This window comes from Prionailurus bengalensis, chromosome A2 (genome assembly GCF_016509475.1).
Source record: "Prionailurus bengalensis isolate Pbe53 chromosome A2, Fcat_Pben_1.1_paternal_pri, whole genome shotgun sequence".
In the NCBI taxonomy this organism is placed as follows: Eukaryota; Metazoa; Chordata; class Mammalia; order Carnivora; family Felidae; genus Prionailurus; species Prionailurus bengalensis.
Genome location: NC_057348.1, coordinates 5,659,671 through 5,680,529, shown reverse-complemented (window position 1 = coordinate 5,680,529; position 20,859 = coordinate 5,659,671). Strand labels below are relative to the sequence as shown.

Below are 20,859 nucleotides of genomic sequence, written 5' to 3'. Positions count from 1 at the left end.
AACCTCTGATTTATAGCCAGTTGGTCAGAAGCACAGGTAATAATAATTTAGGCCCAGTTGGTGTCTGAAGTGGGGGGGTGGGGGGACGGTCTTGTAGGACTGAGCCCTTGACCTGTGGGATCTGATGCCGTCTCCGTTGTTGAGTTGTTGTAGGACAGCTAGCTGGGGCCGTGGTGGGGAGAAGCCCACCCGTTGGAACTGGAATCAGAAGGGTAGACTCGGGGCGCCTGGGTGGCTCAGTCGGTTAAGCATCTGACTCTTGATCTCAGCTCAGGTCTTGATCTCAGGGTCGTGAGTTCAAGCCCCACATTGGCTCCACACTTGATGTGGAGCCTACTTAAAACGTCAACAACAAACAGAACAGAACTATAGACTTTTTTTTTAATTTATTTTTACCCATTTATTTTTGAGAGAGAGAGAATGAATGAACGAGCGGGGGAGGGGCAGAGAGAGAGGGGGACAGAGTATCCCAAGCAGCCTCCGTGCCGACATCACAGAGCCCGATGTGGGGCTCGAACCCATGAACCGTGAGATCATGACCTGAGCCAGAAACAGCCGCTTAACCGACTGAGCCTCCTAGGCGCCTCCAGAATTATAGACGTTTTTAAAAAAGAAACATTTAGGGGCGCCTGGGTGTCTCAGTCGGTTAAATGTCCAACTCTTGATTTCGGCTCAGGTCATGATCTTGCGGTTCGTGAGATCGAGCCCCGCATCAGTCTCTGTGCTGACAGCACAGAGCCTGCTTGAGATTCTCTCTCCCTCTCTCTCTGCTTCTCTCTTTCTCAAAATAAATAAATAAACATAAAAAAAAAATAAATGCAAACATTTTAATTTGCAGAGAGAAAAGGGCCCATGTTGTAGATGCGTAACTCTGTGAATTTTCTCAACCTGAATAACACTCGGACCAGGAGACAGAACATGCCAACCCTGGGCAACCCCACTTCCCCCTTCTGGTCACTGTCCCTAGAACAGCCACTTTGTTGATGTCCAGCACTGTGGTAGGCAGAGTACTGCCCCCTTAAGATACCCACGTCCCTAATCCTGGAAGCTTCGTGTGGCAAAGGACAGTTGAAGTTGCTAATCAGCTGACCTTGAGATGGGGTGACCCTGGATTCCCTGGTGACCCAGTGTCATCCCAAGGGTCTTTTTTGGAGGGGGAGGGGGCGTTGAGGAGAGCACGCACAAGCGAGGGAGGGGCGGAGAGAGAGAGAGAGAGAGAGAGAGAGAGAGAATCCCAAGCAGGCTCCATGCCTAACGCAGAGCCCAACGTGGGGCTTGGTCTCGTGAACCCTGAGATCATGACCTGAGCCGAAATCGAGTCGGTCGCTTAAGGGACTGAGCCACCCAGGCGCCCCAAGGGTCTTTGATAGAGGGAGGCAGGAGGGTCAGGGAGAGAGATGTGGGCTTTGAAGACAGAAGGCGCAGCCTTCCAGGGAGTACAGTGGCCTCTAGAAGCCAGAAAAGGCAGGAACAGGTTCTCTCCACCTCCAGAAGGAATGCGGCCCTGCCCAACCTTGATTTCAGCACCACAAGCCCCCGTCTCAGACCGCTGACCTCCAGTGTCTCTCGAGGGGGGCGCCTGGCTGGCGGTTCAGCAGGTAGAGCGTGCGACTCTTGATCTCAGGGTCGTGAGTTCCAGGGCCCCGCGTTGGGCGTGGAGATTACTTTAAAAACGAATACGTAAATAAACATCAAAAAAAAGTCTCTGGGAACCTGCGCCCCTCCTCTCCACCTCCTTCCGGTGGACATCACCCCCTTCCGGCCTCCAGAAGGCCACTTCCCACAGCTTGTCATTGTATCTAAAATAAAACCAAGGGCCACAGAACCCCCAGACTCCACGGGCGGGGGTGGAAAATGGTCCAGCCACCCCAGAAAACAGTTTGGCAGTTGCTTATGAAGTGAAACAGGCGACTGCCCCGTGACCCAGGGATCCCACTCGAGCCCCTAACAGAGGTTACCTTTGAATGGGGGAGATGGAGATTGACCGGGAAGGGGGGAAGACGCACGAGAGCTTTGTGGCGGGAGAGGAGGCTGCATGACACAGGTACCTGTATTTGCCAGAGGCGACTCTACACCGAAGATTGATGCATTTTGCATTTTTAATTGTAAATGTTGGAAATCATCCGAATTCTTCCCTGAAGCCCGCGGGCCCTGGGTGACCTGCCCCTGTCCCCCCTCCCTGGCCTTCCCTCCTTCCTCTCTCCCCCTCACTCACCCTGCTCCAGCCACAGGGGTCTCTTGCTGTTCCCTCAACACTCTGAGCTCAGTCCTGCCTCAGGGCCTTTGCACCTGCTGCTTGTGCCTCTGAAAGCCCCTCCCGACCACCAGTACCCTCTTCTGCATAAACCGAGGCCCTCCTCACCTCTGGGTTTCACGTCAGAGGGTATCTCATTAGACCTTCATTGGCCACCTCATTTAAAGCCATGGCCACCTGTGTATTCCCTACCAGGTTCCATCACACCGTGTTACCTCATTCATGAATGTTTACTTGTGCATTGGCTGCTGTCCCTGCTGGGCTCTGAGCTCCATGAGGACGGGAATGTGTCTCCTTTTTTCCCTGCTGTAGCCTCATCACCTAGCCCCATGCTGGCATGTATAAGTTGATCAGAGAACACCTCGTGGATGGATGGACAGACGGATGGGCAGCTGGGCAGGCAGATGGATGGATGGGCTGACAGGTAGAGGGATAGACGGGTAGAGGGACAGCTGGGCAGGCGGACGGACGGATGGACGGGTGGATGGAAGGATAACTGGTTGGTGGATTGGTGGATGGATGGATGGATGGATGGATGGATGGACAGATGGATGGACAGTGAATGGATGGCAGGGAAGAAGGCAGATGGACAGATGGCCGTTAAGGATGAACACCCTAAGTGGGGACCAGTGTGGGGGTCTGGACAGTTGTCTTAAGATCTTGGGAAGGGGCGGGGCGCCTGGCTGGCTGAGTCAAAAGAGCATGTGACTCTTGATCTCTGGGGGTTGTGAGTTCAAGCCCCATGTTGGGTGTAGAGATTACTTAAAACTTTAAAAGGTAGGTAGGTAGGCAGGTCGATCGATCAATCGATAGATGGATCTCAGGAAAGGTCACAGCTGCTCAGACTCATCCAGACGGCCACTGGAAAGCTTTCTTGGCGGAAGGAGGCACCACTTACGTGGCACACGGGGTCATGCAGGGGACCCTCTTGCCCAACCGCAGTCACGTAGCAAGCGAGGCAGTGACATTCACACCTGGAAGGGCGGGCGGCCAGGAAGGGAATCGCGGATTTCCCTGGTCGTCCTGGGCTGCACTGGAGGGACTGTCCCACAGCGACGGAAAGCTGTTCTGGACACCGGAGAACTCGAGTTGATGACCCCCGTCAGCCAGTCCCTTGACCACTGGCCACCTGTTTTCGCATCTGTAAAGTGCAAAATACTAGCTGTTTTCAGGAGCTGTGTCTGAAGGGTCAGTAGGCACCGGGCTAAGCACTTTGTGTGTCTCATCGGGCGGGGCCGACAGGTGGGTTACTGTCCCTGTTTGCCCAGTGAACTTGAGATTCAGAGAGGCAGCTCATTTGCCTGAGGACACACAGCCGGAGGCTGCCGGGCGCTGGTGGGGGGGAGGCGAGGGCGGGGTGGCGGACCCTCCTGCCCCACCGGTGGGTCCTGCGGGCCGAGCTCCTTTTCACCAGACTCCGTGTCCACAGGATGTGGTCCAGCTTCAACGAGTGGTTTTGGCAGGAGAAGTTATGGTTACCACCCAACAGCTCGTGGGTTGTCCTGGAGGACCGAGATGGCCTGGTCTACCCCCACCCCCGGGACGTGCTGGCAGCCCTGCCCCTGGCATTGGCCCTGGTGGCCATGCGCTTCATCTTCGAGAGGTGAGTGCCGGGGTCGCTCACGTGTGTGTGTGTGTGTGTATGTGTGTGTGTGCGCGTGCGTGCATGTGCGTGCACGCACGACGTGATCACCCCGGCCGGACGCCCTGAGGGGTTTCGTCCTAATGTGTCCTGGACGGAGCCTGGCTCTGAGCCCACGTGCCTCTCCCAGCCCCGTCTTGTCCCCAGCCCCTCACGCCTGCACCCTTCCAGCCTCCGGTGGCTGGTTTCCAGCCTCCGGTGGCTGGTTTCCCGCCACACGGGCTGCAGCTCCGTCCCGGCGTGCCAGCGTCTTCGGAAAACGGGCGGAGGCCCTGGAGGACGCGTTCTTGCTTTGCTGACCAAAGAGAGGCCTGAAGAGGCCCCGGGGGCAAAGAAACTCTCGCCCGCTCCCTCCTGCCCCTCTCCTGCGGGCCAGGTGACCCTCTACCTCACCAGCCCTCCCTCACCTCCCCCACCCTGCCCCTACCATCCTTCCATCAGCCCCCCGCATCCCTCTCACCCCCCATCATCCCTCCTACACCCCCTCCCCCTCCCCTCCCCTCCCTCCCCGCTCCTAACACCTTCCCTCCTCCCTCTGCCAAAGGAAGGAGCTGGGCACTCTGGCTTCCCCGTTTGTGCCCAAATCCCTCCCCCCTTCTCCCCTCCCCCTTGCAGCCTGGTTCCCTGCCCCCCCGCCCCGGTTCCCGGCAAGCCGGGTGCCAAGCCCTGTAGATTTTCAGTCGTGTCTCATGGGACCCAGACCCTCCTTCACACTGGGGTTCCCTGCCTTTCCCTGCCTGGCTGTCTCCTGGGCGCGGGCGGCTCTCCCAGGGCCCCTTCCCTCTGCCCCAGGTGCCCCACGCTTTCCACGTGGACCAACACTGTAGTCACAGCTGATTCAGACCTGCCTTGCCAGGCCCCCTTCCTGCCAGACAGTCCCCTCCTTGATCAGCCCCCCACCCCCTCGGAGGTCCCCCTCCCCCTTAACGTCCCTCCCCAGGCGCCCTTCGCGGGCCCGCCACCTTCTATGCACCCACCTGGCCTTCTCCCTCACTCCTCTGCAGTTCCTTCAAGGCTGGGTTCCGGGAGACCCCACCATGCCCTTCTGCTCCCCCCCCACCATGCCCTTCTGCTCCCCCCCATAGAGCCCATAACTCCCTTCTGCCCCCACTTTGAGTCCCTGGCTTTGTCCTGCCCTGACCACAGGGAAATGGAAACACTCTACATCTTGCCTTGTCTCTCCCACCCCCAAGGAGCTTCCCCGTGTCTGGGCTCATGTGATACAGGCAGGACACCGGGGACCCGGGAATACACACTGAGGTTGTACCCTGGAGCACCTACTCTGTGCCCACCATTGCCCGGAGCAGCTTACGTGTCTTAACTCAGCCCTCTGTGCAACCCCATGAGGTGGTACTGTTATTATCCCCATTGTACAGAGTAGGAAGTTGAGGCACAGAGAGGTCGAGGCACTGGCCTGTGGTCACACAGTGGGTAGGTCCTCTGGGACTAAGGCTTTGCCTGAGGGATTCTAAGAGGCCCAATTCAGCCAGGCTTTGAAGGGTGAGTCCTCATCTTTCCCACAGGGTGGGGAGGGCACAAGACTATGCCCAGGTTCACTACTGGAGCCTGGAGTGGGGGGAGTTGTATATTTAACTGATGGCCTCCTTAGAGGTATGGGTGTATCCCATCCTAGAGTTATCCTTTCAAAGGGCAGCGTGAGTGGGTAGCTTTTCCAGGGTTGAAGGCGGACGTTTTCGCCATCGCTAAAGTAAATCCTGGGCCAGTCTGCTGCTCACCCGCTGTGTAACCTTGGCCATACCTCTGACCTCTCTGAGCCTCGGTTTACTCATCAGGGCAATGGGGACTTTGACAGTAGAGTTAAATGAGCCAGGACCTAATGTGGATTCGTGCCTATGCTTGGCAGATTGTAAGTACTCAATAAATGACAGTCCCCTTCTCCCCCACTCCCGGTCATGACAGAGTCTGGAATGAGTTCTTGCTGGGCTGCACTGAGCTCAGTTCTCCCAGACGGAGGCGGCTTTTGGATGGTGGGTAGGAAATTCCGTCCTGACCCCTGGCCTCGGGGGCCCTCTAGTGGAAAGTGTGGGGATTGCCTGGAGATCCGGGCTCCTGCACGTGACCCTGCTGGGAGAAGGACCACCTGAGTGGGAGCAGACACGCTCCTGCCTGTGGGGACCCCCCAGCCTGACGGGGCACAGACAAGGACCCAGACCACTGTGAGACAGGCAGTGCGGGGACCCTCGTTCCTGTTTGGGACTGAGTGCCACTGCCCGAGTGCCCCAAACGTTAACCTTCGCGTCCCCATCCTGAAGACCCACCCATCCAGCTGCCCTTCCTAGGTTTGGTCCAGTACGGCGGCCAGCCTACCCCTCCAGGGTTCCAGCCTGTGACCTGGCCCCTCGGAGCCTCAGTTTCCCCACCTGGATTGACCGGCTCTGTCTCCCCTGCACCCAGATTTATCGGCCTGCCCCTGAGCCGGTGGCTGGGTGTGCGAGATCAGGCCAGGAGGCCAGCAAAGTCAAATGCCACTCTGGAGAAATACTTCCTCACAGAGGGGTGTAAACCCAAGGAGGTGAGAGCCCCCTGACGCCCCCCCCCCCCCATCGGCCTGCACGGCTGCCTTGCGGATGGGGCCCCAGGGGTTGGGATGACGCCCAGTCGTCAACAGGGAAAGCCCAGTGCCCCTCTCCCCACCCCATCGGCCATCCCAGCTGCCCAGTGGGCACATCCTGGGACGAAGGTGGGGAGACCAGGTCTCTGCTGAGCTGGTGAGGAACAGAAGGCTGGACTGCTCTAGGGGTGGGGGAGACCAGAGCAGGCCTGTGACCTCCCCTGTGCCCATCCGGTGGGTGTGGCTCAGGGCCTTGGGATTCTTCCTCCCTTGTCCACCTCCCTCTGAAGGTAGGGGTGGGAGGCAAGGTCTCAACTGCCTCCCTGGGGTGGGGATAAGACCTGAGTGTTCCAGGAAAACCTCTAGGAGGGGGCTGCCCCAGCCCTGGCCCTTTTTTAGTCCCAGCCCCGTCAGCCACCTGCCTGTCCTGTGAGCAGGACTGCTTTTTATATGGCCTCTTTGGGGGGACCCCACGCTGTGAACCCCCCTACTCCCTGCGTGCATAGGTAGACAGTCCCACAGGCAAGGCCTGGGGCAGCAGGGGAGGGGGGGGACGCAGCTGGGTCTCACCTGTCCTGGGACAGGGGCAGGAGGGCCACCTCTGTGACCCCTGTTGCCCCTCCCCAGCCCCAGATGGCCTTCCTCGCTGCCCAGTGTGGCCTCACGCTGCAACAGACCCGACGCTGGTTCCGGAGACGCCGGAACCAAGACCGACCCTGCCTGAGCAAGAAGTTCTGTGAGGCCAGGTAAGCCCGGGGTGGGGCTGCGGGGGGAGGGGGGGCTGGGGTGCCGGCGAGGGGTCTGCTCCCCTGGCGGCTGCCTCATGGGCTCCCTCGCCATCTGCAGCTGGAGGTTTGTCTTCTACCTGTGCTCCTTCTTCGGTGGCCTCTCCGTCCTCTACCACGTGAGTGCACCTGCCCTTTTCCCTGCCCCCCCACCCCCATCAATCCCACAAGCACTTGCTGTGCCCAGGGCCTGGGCTGGGGGCCGTGGAGGGGTTCGGGCAGAGGAGGGAAGTGCGCAAAGGCACAGAGAAGGGGAGAGGGCTGGGAGGGGTCCTGGCAGATCACTCAGGTGCCTGCTGAGGACATGCTGTGCGCGGGGAGCCGGGGGTGTGCAGCCGACAACCCTCGGTCTAGAGTGAGAGCAGCCCAGGGGAGGGCGCTCCTGGGGAGTAGAGGGCTGGGCTCTGACCTTTGGGCAGCTTCAGACTCCCGGGTCCCTGCAGGAGTCATGGCTGTGGACACCGGTGATGTGCTGGGACAATTACCCAGATCAGGTGAGTGGTGGACAGGGCTCCCAGGCCGGTGGGAGGGCGGGGATGGTCAGAGCCCCTGTAGCCACGGGGGGGGGAGCCAAACCTGGACATCACACGACTCCCCTGAGGGCCACAGTATTTCCGCCTCCCCTGTGGAGTGGGTAGGGGCCAGAAGCCAGGAACCCTGGAGCAGGAGCCGCCACAGACCCCCTGCCCTTGACCGCCCCCACCTTCCCCAGTCATTTGGATCCAGAGGTCCTGGTTTTGAGCGAAAGGGAGGCCCCTGCCCCATGGGAGCCTCGACTCCCCACGGCTAACCTTGCCCCGCCCCGCCGCAGCCCCTGAAACCAGGCCTGTACTATTGGTACCTCCTGGAGCTGAGTTTCTACATCTCACTGCTGATCACGCTGCACTTGGATGTCAAGCGCAAGGTGAGGCCCAGAATCTGACTGGGCAGTGATGCCCTGGGGGAGTTGTGACCCAGTCTCCAACCAGAGGGATGGCCTCACCCCACACCCGGAAACCCCCTGGTGGCCTCAGGCCGGAGGCCCAGAGTCCACGAGGTACAGATGCTCCCAGCCCGGTGGGGGGGGGGGCCTGCCACCCAACCTCCTCCCTGCTGTGACCCACCATCTCCCGCAGGATTTCAAGGAGCAGGTGGCACACCACTTCGTGACCATCACCCTGATCGTCTTCTCCTACAGCGCAAACCTGCTGCGCATCGGCTCTCTGGTGCTGCTGCTGCACGACGCCTCGGACTACCTCCTGGAGGTGGGCCTGGCCCCGCCCCGCCCCGCCCTCGCCCCGCCTTCCTGGGAGATGAGGCCACGCCCCGTGAGGCCACGCCCCCTCCTGGCTTCCTGGGACCTGAAGCTCCTCACGCTCCCAGAAACACACACTTTACCTTTCTTTTTACGTTTTTTTTTATTAAAAAAAAATTTTTTTTAATGTTTATTTTTGAGACAGAATGCGAGTGGGTTAGGGGCAGAGAGGGAGGGAGACACAGAATCCAAAGCAGTCTCCAGGCTCTGAGCTGTCAGCACAAAGTCTCTAGCTGTGAGATCGTGACCTGAGCCAAAGTCGGATGCTTAACCGACTGAGCCACCCAGGCGCCCCAATTTTTTTTTTTTTTTTTAAATTTACATCCAAGTTAGTTAGCATATGGTGCAACAGTAATTTCAGGAGTAGATTCCTTAGTACCCATTTAGCCCGTCCCCCTCCCACAACCCCTCCAGTAACCCTCTGTTTGTTCTCCATATTTAAGAGTCTCTTACCTTTTGTCCCCCTCCGTTTTTATATTATTTTTGCTTCCCTTCCCTTGTGTTCATCTGCTCTGTGTCTTAAAGTCCTCATATGAGTGAGGTCCTATATTTGTCTTTCTCTGATTTCGCTTAGCATAATGCCCTCTAGTTCCATCCATGTAGTTGCAAATGGCAAGATTTCATTCTTTTTGATTGCCGAGTAATACTCCATTGTATATATATACCACATCTTCTCTATCCATTCATCTGTCGATGGACATATGGGCTCTTTCCATACTTTGGCGATTGTTGATAGCACATGTTGGGTTGCATGTGGCCCTTCAAAACAGCACACCTGTATCCCTTGGACAGGTGCCTAGTAGTGCAAGTGGCCTAGTAGTGGGTCATAGGGTAGTTCTTCTAATTTTTTGAGGAACCTCCAGACTGTTTTCCAGAGTGGCTGCACCAGCTTGCGTTCCCACCAACAATGCAAAAGAGAGCCTCTCTTTCTGCATCCTCTCAACATCTGTTGTTGCCAGAGTTGTTCATGTTAGCCATTCTGATGGGTGTGAGGTGGTATCTCATTGTGGTTTTGATTTGTATTTCCCGATGATGAGCGATGTTGAACATATTTTATGTGTTGGTTGGCCATCTGGATGTCTTCTTTGGAGAAGTGTCCATTCATGTCTTTTGCCCATTTCTTCACTGGATTATTTGTTTTCGGGGTGTTGAGTTTGATAAGTTCTTTATAGATTTTGGATACTAACCCTTTATCTGATATGTCGTTTGCAAATATCTTCTCCCATTCCATCGGTTGCCTTTTAGTTTTGCTGATTGTTTCCTTCACTGTGCAGAAGCTTTTTATTTTGACGAGGTCCCAGTAGTTCATTTTTGCTTTTGTTTCCCTTGTCTCCGGAGACGTGTTGACAAAGAAGTTGTTGTGGCTGAGGTCAAAGATGTTTTTGCCTGCTTTCTCCTCGAGAATTTTGATGGCTTCCTGCCTTAGATTGAGGTCTTTCATCCATCTTGAGTTTATTTTTGGATATGGTGTAAGAAAGTGGTCCAGGTTCATTTTTCTGCATGCTGTTGTCCAGTTTTCCCATCACCACTTGCTGAAGAGACTGTCTTTATTCCATTGGATATTCTTTCCTGCTTTGTCAAAGGCTAGTTGGCCATACGTTTGTGGGTCCATTTCTGGGTTCTCTGTTCTGTCCCATGGATCTGAGTGTCTGTTTTTGTGCCAGTACCATACTGTGTTGATGATTACAGCTTTGTAGTATAGCTTGAAGTCTGGGATTGTGATGCCTCCTGCTTTGGTTTTCTTTTTCTGGATTGCTTTGGCTATTCAGGGTCTTTTCTGGTTCGATACACATTTTAGGATTGTCCTAGCTCTGAAGAATGCTGGTGTTATTTTGATAGGTATTGCATTGAGTATGTAGATTGCTTTGGGTAGTATTGACATTTTAACAATATTTGTTCTTCCTATCCAGGAGCATGGAATATTTTTCCCTTTTTTTGTGTGTCGTCTTCAATTTCTTTCATAACCTTTCTATAGTTTTCAGTGTGTAGCTTTTTCACCTCTTTGGTTAGATTTATTCCTGGGTATTTTACGGTTTTTGTGCAATGGTAAATGGGATCAATTCCTTGATTTCTCTTTCTGTTGCTTCATTATTGGTGTATAGGAATGCAACCGATTTCTGTGCATTGATTTTATATCCTGCGACTTTGCTGAACTCATGGACCAGTTCTAGCAGTTTTTTGGTGGAATCTTTTGGGCTTTCCATATAGAGTATCACGTCATCTGCAAAGAGTGAAAGTTTAACCTCCTCCTGGCCAATTTGGATGCCTTTTATTTCTTTGTGCTGTCTGATTGCTGAGGCTAAGACTTCCAATACTATGTTGAATAACAGTGGTGAGATTGGACATCCCTGTCTTGTTCCTGACCTTAGCGGGGAAGCTCTCAGTTTCTCCCCATTGAGGAGGATATTAGCGTTGGGTCTTTCATATATGGCTTTTATGATCTCAAGGTATGATCCTTCTATCCCCACCTTCTTGAGGGTTTTTACGAAGAAAGATGCTGTATTTTGTCAAATTCTTTCTCCGCATCTATTGAGAGGGTCATGTGGTTCTTGCACTTTCTTTTATTGATGTGATGAATCCATTGATTGTTTTGTGGATATTGAACCAGCCCTGCATCCCAGGTATAATTACTGCTTGGTCGTGGTGAATAATTCTTTGACTGTATTGTTGGATCCAGTTGGCCAGTATCTTGTTGAGGATTTTTGCATCCATGTTCATCAGGGAAACTGGTCTATAGTTCTCCTTTTTAGTGGGGTCTCTGTCTGGTTTTGGAATCAAGGTAATGCTGGCTTCATAGAGTTTGGAAGTTCTCCTTCCATTTCTATTTTTTGGAACAGCTTCAAGAGAATAGGTGTTAACTCTTCCTTAAATGTTTGGTAGAATTCCTCTGGAAAGCCAGCTGGCCCTGGACTCTGTTTTTTGGGGAGATTTTTGATTACTAATTCGATTTCCTTACTGGCTATGGGTCTGTTCAAATTTTCTATTTCTTCCTGTTTCAATTTTGGTAGTGTATATGTTTCTAGGAATTTCTCCATTTCTTCCAGATTGCCCATTTTATTGGCGTATAATTGCTCATAATATTCTCTTATTGTTTTTATTTCTGCTGTGTTGGTTGTGCTCTCTCCTCTTTCATTCTTGATTTTATTTATTTGGGTCCTTTCCTTTTTGATCAAACTGGCTAGGGGTTTATCAGTTTTGTTAATTCTTTCAAAGAACCAGCTCCTAGTTTCCTTGATCTGTTCTAATGTTTGTTTGGGTTCTTTTTTGTTTTGATAGCATTGATTTCTGCTCTAACCTTTATTATTTCCTGTCTTCTGCTGGTTTGGGGTTTTATTTGCTGTTCTTTTTTCCAGCTCTTTAAGGTGTTAAGGTTAGCTTGTGTATCTGAGACCTTCCTTCCCTCTTTAGGAAGGCCTGGATTTCTATATATTCCCCTCTTATGACCGCCTTTGCTGCGTCCCAGAGGTTTTGGGCTGGTTCTGGGCATTTTCTTTTTTTTTTTAATGTTTTATTTATTTTTGAGACAGAGAGAAACAGAGCATGAACGGGGGAGGGGCAGAGAGAGAGGGAGACACAGAATCGGAAGCAGGCTCCAGGCTCTGAGCCATCAGCCCAGAGCCCGACGCGGGGCTCGAACTCACGGACCGCGAGATCGTGACCTGAGCTGAAGTCGGACACTTAACCGACTGTGCCACCCAGGCACCCCTGGTTCTGGGCATTTTCATTGGCTTCCATGTTTTTAAGTTCCTCTTTAACTTTTGGTTAGCCCATTCATTCTTTCGTAGGATGGTCTTTAATCTCCAAGTATTTGTTATCTTTCCACATTTTCTCTTGTGGTTGATTTTGAGTTTCATACCATTGTGGTCTGAAAATATGCACGGCATGATCTCAATCTTTTTGTACTTGTCGAGGGCTGATTTGTGTCCCAGTATGTGATCTATTTTGGAGAGCGTTCCATGTGCACTGGAGAAGAATGTATATTCTGCTGCTTTAGGATGAAACGTTCTGAGTATATCTGTTAAGTCCCTCTGGTCCAGTGTGTCATTCAAAGCCTTTGTTTCCTTGTTGGTTTTTTGATTAAATGATCTGTCCATTGCTGTAAGTGGGGTGTTGAAGCCCCCCACTACTATGGTATTATTATCAATGAGTTTTATGTTTGTGATTAATTGATTTACATATCTGGGTGTTCCACATTTGGCACATAAATGTCTACAATTGTTATGTATTCTTGGTGGATAGACCCCTTAATTATGATATAATGCCCTTCTTCATCTTTTGTGACAGTCTTTAAAGTCTAGATTGTCTAAGTATGGCTACTCCGGCTTTCTTTTGGGGACCGTTAGCATGATAGATGGTTCTCCGTCCCCTTACTTTCCATCTGAAGGTGTCTTTAGGTCTAAAGTGGGTCTCTTGTAAACAGCATATAGATGGATCTTGTTTTCTTATCCATTCGGTTACCCTCTGTTTGTGATTGGATCATTGAGTCCATTGTCGTTTAGAGTGAGTACTGAAAGATAGGAATCTGTTGCCATCCTGTTGCCTGCAGAGTTAGTCTTTGTTGCTTTTGGTCCTTTTTTTTCTCTCGTCTTTTCTCCCCTCGGGGGCCCCCTTAAAATTTCTTGCAGGGCTAGTTTAGTGGTTGCAAACTCCCTTAGTTTTTGTCTGTCTGGGAAACTCTCTGTCTCCTCCTATTTTTGAATGACAGCCTTGCTGGATAAAGGATTCTTGGCTGCACCCACTTTAGCTTTCTAGACGGCTCCTGGAGAGGAGGCCCCCGCCCTTTCCCCTCCCCACCTACTTCCCCTGTGCCCACCATTGTGGTGGCACCGTTGTGCCCACCCTGTGCCTGAGTCCGATTCTCTCCGTTGCCCCCCTCCCAGGCCTGTAAGATATTCAATTACACGCGTTGGCGGAAAGCATGCGATACCCTCTTCATCGTCTTCTCCTTGGTCTTCTTCTACACTCGCCTCGTGCTCTTCCCTACGCAGTGAGTCTGCCCTCGTGCCGGTTGAGGAGAGGGGAGTGCCTGAGATCCAGGCCTGCCTCACCCTCGGTTCCCTCACCCAGGGAGCTGGGGGTGTTGGCCTGGAGGCTTTCAGGGGAGGGCCAGGAACGGTGTCCCTGGGACTGGACACAGCATATGCAAAGGCCCAGTGGCAGGAGAGACAGAAAACTGGGCGCGGTCATTCTCCCATGTGCCCAGAACGTGGAGTAGGGGGCAGGGTTGGGCACCTGCTCACTAAAGTCTTTCCCCAGTCTATTTGCTGAGCCTCTCCTGGCAGAGGGAACAACATGAAGATCTCTGCTCACGTGGAGCTGACACTGGGGGTGGGCAGGGGAATAGAAGAAATAAAGCAAACAGGTAAAATGTAAAGCCTGAGGGAGTGATGTGCTAAAGAGAAAATGAGGTCAGGAAGGCACAGGAAGCGTATAGGTAGCTGGAATTAGGGTGGTCACTGACGAGATTCGGAGAGACTGGAGGGAGAGAAGCACACTGATCGTAGGGGAAGAGTGGCCCAGGCACGGCATGTGCAAAGGCCCTAGGGCAGGACCAGGCCTGGTGTGTTGGAGGCACAGCGAGGAGACCCGTGTGGCTGGAGCTGAGTGAACAAGGGAGGAGGGGACAGGGCAGCTGGCACAGGATCTTGGGGGTCACGGGGAGGACTTGGGCTTTTACCCCAATGAGCAGAGAGCCCTGCAGGGCTGCGGGTGGGAGAGGGACAGACCTGACTCAGGCTCACAGGCGCCCCCTGGCAGCTGCTGGGAACCGGCCGGTGGGAGACCTGAGCAGGAGCTGGGGGGTGCCTGGAGGGTGCGTGCAGGTGACAGAGGTGGGTGGGCCCGGGGTCCCCCGAGGGTCATAAAATGGGAATGAGCTCAGAGCTGTTGCTTGAGGAGCAGGAGCCGAGCTTTGGGTGGGCCGGTTCGAGGGACCTGTGGGGTCCCCGGAAGTGTCCTGGAGGAGGCAGCGGGTGCACCAGCCTGGGGCTCCAGAGAGAGAGCTCCCCGTCCGGAGTTTGCAGCTCGTGGGCCTGAATGGCCGGCAGGCAAGCTGTGTGTTCTCACAGCTTAACACAACCGGGCGAGAAGGGGCACTTAAATGCCCGGAGGGCCTAGGTGTCACTGGGGGGGCAGTGGGGAGCCACGGAAGGTTCTGGAGCCAAGAAGGTCGCCCGAGACCGAGCGGCCCCCAGGGCCGGGGGGACGGGGGTGGTGCCGGGGCCTGGTGAAGCCCCACCTCTCCCCCCTCCTCACCTGCTGCAGGATCCTCTACACCACATACTACGAGTCCATTGCCAGCTCGGGCCCCTTCTTCGGCTACTACTTCTTCAACGGCCTTCTCATGATGCTGCAGCTGCTGCACGTGTTCTGGTCCTGCCTCATCCTCCGCATGATCTACAGCTTTACGAAGAAAGGCCAGGTAGGGCCGGGCAGGGGGGCGGCTCGCGGGCGCCTCCCCGGAGCCCCGCCCTCACGCCCCGCCCCGCCCCTCCTCCCCCCAGATGGAGAAGGACGTCCGCAGCGACGTGGAGGAGGCCGACTCGAGCGATGGGGACGTGGCCCAGGAGTCCCTGCCGCTGAAGAACGGGGCGGCCCCCACCGACGGTCCTCGGAGCCGGGCGGCCGGGCGGCTGGCCAACGGGCACGCGCCAGCCACATAGCCAGCCGAAGACCGGCCTCGCGGGCCTGCTCCCGGGGCCCTGTGGCTTGGATTTGTGGGGCGGCAGGACCGGAGGCCCCGGGGCGGCTCTGGAGACAGGGAGGGACCTCCCGCAGGGGCAGGGGCAGGGCTGATGATCTGTCTCCAGCCCCCTCTCTCTGCCCACCCTTCCCTTCCCTTCCCTTGGGCAACTGGACAGAGCTGGGGAGGGCGGGCGGTAGCCCGCCGGAGCCACCTCCAGGCTGAAAGGGGTCCAATAAAACTTGAACGGAGCCAAGTTCTCTGAGCGCGCTTGTGTCCGTGTTCTAGTTCCTCATCCATTCCCGGAGGCGCCAAGGGGACTCTAATTACAGACCGTACCAATGAGACCCTCTCGGCCACCCCAAGACACACGCCCACGCCCAGGGGACTCCGCAAGCGGCGCAGGGAGACCGCCCCCCCCCCCCCCCCCAGGCGACTCAATCCCTGGTACCCAGCCCTGTAGGTAAGCCATCACCTTCCAGCACCGCGCAGCCTTCGGCCAACTCCACCCCCAGCTTACAGGTGGGAAGGTACCAGGCCCACACAAGTCAGAGGCGGGGCAGAGGGCAGGCTCGTTCCGGTCTCCACAGCCCCTGCTCAACACTGGCAGGCTCCCTGGAGACGGTGAGATAGGGCCCAGGGGGAGAGTTCCCGTGGGACAAGCCAAGGGAGTGTCCATCCACAGCTCTAGAAATCCCGGCCACAAGGCCCCAGGCAGGCCCAGAGGGGCTGCCTCCAGGGGCGTGGAGGGCGGGAAGGAGGAGGGCTAACAGGGTTGGAGGCCGCAGGTTGGGCAAACCAGGCCCTCCGACGGGTGGGGGAAGGGGTACAGATCTGGGCAAGCTGCTCAGCACAGGGGAGGACGGAGGCGCTGCTGTGTCTCCATTAGGAGACTGTCCCCTCTCCCCTCCCCCTGCCCCCAGAGGGACCGGAAGGGCCAGGAGCAGAGAGGAGAGCAGCCCTCCAGGAGGAGGGAGAAGCAGCGGGGTGAGCGAGTCAGGGGGATGGGAAGACGGGAAGATCTGGAGAGGAGAGGAAGGCAAGAACAAGGAGGGAAGCAGGGGCTACGGGATGGGACTGTGCAAGAAGAAATGGTAAAGACAAGCCGTGTCAATTTCACCTCCTGCTTTTCAAACATCTGGGAAGAGAGCTGATCCGGAGGAGGAGGGAGGAAGAGGGCCAGCAGGTGGCCCACAGGAAGGGTGCAAATGGCCTTGACGCAAGGGAAGAGACGTTCAAGTTCAAGCTCAATCTCAGCCTACACCAGGGGCAAAGGAAAAAACCACAATGAATTCCTTTCTCACCAGCTCTCCCGGCACAGTGTCAGCATCCTCCGTTGGGATTTGCAGGGAAAATGGCCCGGTCCCAGTGCGCCCCCTGTGGAGGGGAATCTGGCAGGAATTAGAAGTACAAATGCCTTTCCTCTTTATCCCTAGAGACACCCCCAGATGTTCCTAGTACACTTACAAATCGGTAAGAAAGGACAACCAATCTGAAAACAAAAAATAGGACCAGAAGACATGGACGTTTATAGCAAAGAAAACACTCAAGGCCAAGACTCAGTCTCATTAATAATAATCAAGGACTTAAAGCAAGACTAGACTAGCAGATACAATCTAAGACCCATTCCATTGGCTAAAAAAAAAATAAACAGGACAAAGAAAGCATGAGAGACGATGGGGATCAAGAATCTGATCTATTACAGCGGGAGCATAAATTAGCACAATTGTTCTGGAACACCATCAGCATCTTGTAAAATCGTTAATCATTCTACAAAGTTCAGAAGCAACGCAAACAAAACGGTGTACTATTTAGGCATGAACATCAATCTGGTATAACTGTTTCTTTAGTAAACAGAGCATACAAACAAAGTCAGAATAGTGATGTTACCTTTGATCTTGGGAGGCTGGAAGATGGGATTCAGGTACATAGACATACCATCAACTGTTCTAGCCTTCAGAGTTATGAGGTGTGGTGCAGATACTCCTATTAATAAATGTAACTTAAGGGGCGCCTGGGTGGCTCAGTCGGTTAAGCGTCCGACTTCAGCTCAGGTCACGATCTCGCGGTTTGTGGGTTCGAGCCCCGTGTCGGGCTCTGTGCTGACAGCTCGGAGCCTGGAGCCTGTTCGGATTCTGTATCTCCCTCTCTCTCTCCCCTTCGCACTCCCCTGCTCATGCTCTGTCTCTCTCTCTCAAAAATAAACATTGAAAAAATTGATTAAAAAAAAAAAGGTAGGCAATGGACTCTGACATTTTTCCAAAGAAGATACCAAAGAAAAGAAGGAAAAAAAAAAAAGATATACGAACAGCAACAAGCACGTGAAAATGTTTCAGCCTTGTCCTAGGGAAACGTAAATCAAACCCACAAGATATTACTTCACAGCCATAAGGATGGATAGAGCAAAAAACAAAACAAAAAACAATGTTGGTAAAGATGTCACAACACTGGAACGACCCCTGGATTTGCTGGTCGTGATGCAAAATGGTTAATTAATGTGGGACCCGGTTTGGCAATTCCTCAAAAATGTAAGCAGAATTACCATACGACCCGGCAATTTCACTCCTGGATATATACCCTCAAAGAACCGGAAACAGATAAACAAATACTCATGCAGGAAAGTTCACAGGAGCACCATTCACAACAGCCAAAAGACGGAAACAACCTAAATGTCCATCAGTGGGTAGATGGGTAAACAAATTGTTGTATATCCATACCAAGAAATATTATTCCACCCGGAAGAGGAAACACCGACTCAGGCTATGACATGGATGGACCTCAAAAACATTACACGACGCAAAGGAAGCCAGACAGAAAAGGTCACACATTTCAGGATTCCTTTTAAGTGAAATAGCCACAATAGCTAAACCTATAAAAATAGAATGCAGAGTTACGGTTGCCAGGGGCTGGGGAGGAAGAGGGGGAAATGGGGAATAACTGTTTAGTGGGTAGAGGGTTTTTTTTTTTTTTAACAGTGAACCTTACTAAAGAACTCCCAGGTATCAGTGATAAGAGCCACCCAAAAGAAAAGAGGCCAATGGAATATGAACAAGCAAATCATGGAAGTGAAATTTTTTAAACATGGGAAAATAATCTTTAAACAGGAATGAAATTCTGATACATGCTATGACACTGATAGACTTTGAGGACATTATGCTAAATGAAATAAGCCAGACACAGAAAGACAAATATTGTAGGCGTCCACTTATGAGGTATCTAAAGTGGTCAATAAATAATTTTTTTTTAATTTTAAAAAGGGGCACCTTGGGTGGCTCAGTTGGTTAAGCATCTGACTTCAGGTGGCTCAGGTCATGATCTCGTGGCTCACGAGTTTGAGCCCCATGTCGGGCTCTGTGCTGACAGCTCAGAGCCTGGAGCCCGCTTCAGATTCCATGTTTCTTCTTTCTCTGCCCCTCCCCCATTTGTGTTCTATCTCTCTCTCTCTCTCTCAAAAATAAATAAAAATATTTTTAAAAAATTTTTAAGTGGTCAGGGGCTCCTGAGTGGCTCAGTCGGTTGAGCTTCCGACTTTGGCTCAGGTCATGATCTCACGGTCTGGGAGTTCGAGCCCCACGTCGGGCTCTGGGCCGACAGCTCAGAGACTGGAGCCTGCTTCGGATTCTGTGTCTCTCTCTCTGACCCTCCCCCCATTAATGCTCTGTCTCTGTCTCAAACATAAATAAACATTAAAAAAATTTAAAAAAAAATTTTTTTAAGTGGTCAAATTTACAGAGACAGCAAGCAGACACAGTAATTGCCAGGGGCAGGAGGAGGTCAAAATGAAGAACTATTTAATGGGTATAGAGTTTTGTAAGATGAATTCTGGAGATTGGTTACAGTGTGAATATACTTAACCCTACTGAACTGTACCCTTAAAAATAGTCACAACAATGATTTCTACGTTATGTGTATTGTTTTAGTTTGTTTTTTGTTTGGCCATTTAGAAAGTGCAAGCCGGGGAGGGGCAGAGAGAGAGAGAGAGAGTCCCAGGCAGGCTCCGTGCTGGCAGCACAGAGCCCGATGCAGGGCTTGAACCCACGAACCATGAGATCGTGACCTGAGTCAAAACCAAGAGTTGGATGCTTAACCGACTGAGCCACTCAGGTGACCCTATGTTACATGTCTTTTACCACAATTTTAAAAAATGGAGGGATGCCTGGGTGGCTCAGTCGGTGAAGCGTCTGACTTCGGCTCAGGTCATGATCTCACGGTTTGTGAGTTCGAGCCCTGCCTTGGGCTCTGTACTGACAGCTCGGAGCCTGGAGCCTGCTTCCGATTCTCTCTCTCTCTCTCTCTCTCTCTCTGTGCCCCTCCCCCACTCACACTCTGTCTCTCTCTCTCAAAAATAAACACTAAAAAAATTTTTTTAATGGAAAATTCCGTAAATTAGGACTAGAGGGAACCTCCTCAATTTGATAAAGAATATCTACAAAAACCCCACAGCTAGCATACGTTATGGTGAGAAGCTTGAAGGTTTCTAAGAACAGGAACACAGCAACGATATACCATTGCCTCTCAATGTCATACTGGAAGTTCTAGCTAATGCAGTAAGACAAGAAAAGGAAATAAAAGGGATACAGGTTCAGAAGGAAGAAATAATACTGTCCGGGGTACTTGGGTTGCTCAGTCGGTTGAGCATCTGACTCTGGATTTCAGCTCAGGTCATGATCTGATGGTTCATGGTTCAGGCTGGCAGCATGGAGCCTGCTTGAGATTCTCTCTCTCCCTCTCTCTCTGCCCCTCCCCTGCTCTCTTTCTCTCTCTGTCTCAAAATTAATAAACTTTAAAAAACTATATCGAGGTGCCTGGGTGGCTCAGTTGGTTAAGCATCTGACTCTTGATTTAGGCTCAGTCATGATCTTGTGATTCATGGTCTTAAGCCCTACGTTTTGGGATTCTCTCTCTCCCTCTCTCTCTGTCCCTTCCCCACTCTCTCTCTCTCAAAATAAAGTTTAAAAAAACCTGTCTTTATTCATAGAGATGACCATCTATGTAGAAAATCCAAAATAATCAACAAAAAAATCCTCCTGGAACTAATAAGCCACTATAGTAATGTAGCAAGATACAAGATTAATATACAAAAGCCAATCAGTTTCCATGTACCAGCAATTAAAAAGTGAAATTTGAAAATGAAAGCACAATACCATTTATTATCACCCACAAAATTAAATACTCTGGTATAAATCTAACAAAACACGTACAATTCTATATTAGGAAAACTACAAAACACTGATGAAAGGAATAAAAGAAGTAATAAACAAATGGAGAGACGCCCATGTTTCCATATTGTCAACACGTTAGTCCTTCCCAACTTGATCTACAGATGCAATTCCAGCCAAAATGCCAGCAAGTTTCCTCAATACTGACAAACTGATTCTAAGGTTTCTAGGGACAGGTAAATCCCCCAGAATACACAGCACAATATCGATGGAAAAGAACAAAGGTGGCAGGGCTGACACTACCCAACGTCAAGACTTACTACAAAGCCACGGTGATAAAGACAGTGTGGTATGGGTGAAAAACAGACAGATCAACGGAACAGAACAGAGCCCGGAAATACACGCACCGAGTGGAATCAACTGGTCAGTGACAAAGGAGCAAAGACGACGTGGCAGAGAAAAGACAGTCTT

At 52.5% G+C, this 20,859-nt stretch overlaps 1 protein-coding gene across 2 annotated transcripts in view; it reads left to right on the top strand.

The window, feature by feature from the left end:
- The window catches only part of CERS4 (ceramide synthase 4), a 34,584-nt gene extending 19,099 nt beyond the window's left edge, over positions 1 to 15,485 (top strand). For both annotated transcript variants that reach the window (XM_043586438.1, XM_043586439.1), the window contains exons 2-11: positions 3,684 to 3,857; positions 6,312 to 6,429; positions 7,096 to 7,214; positions 7,315 to 7,372; positions 7,697 to 7,747; positions 8,065 to 8,157; positions 8,369 to 8,497; positions 13,428 to 13,534; positions 14,812 to 14,968; positions 15,051 to 15,485. In XM_043586438.1, coding sequence (XP_043442373.1) covers positions 3,685 to 3,857; positions 6,312 to 6,429; positions 7,096 to 7,214; positions 7,315 to 7,372; positions 7,697 to 7,747; positions 8,065 to 8,157; positions 8,369 to 8,497; positions 13,428 to 13,534; positions 14,812 to 14,968; positions 15,051 to 15,209 — 1,164 coding nt within the window. In that variant the 5' untranslated portion in view covers position 3,684 and the 3' untranslated portion in view covers positions 15,210 to 15,485. The remainder of the gene's footprint in view (positions 1 to 3,683; positions 3,858 to 6,311; positions 6,430 to 7,095; positions 7,215 to 7,314; positions 7,373 to 7,696; positions 7,748 to 8,064; positions 8,158 to 8,368; positions 8,498 to 13,427; positions 13,535 to 14,811; positions 14,969 to 15,050) is intronic.
- The last annotated feature ends 5,374 nt before the right edge of the window (positions 15,486 to 20,859 follow it).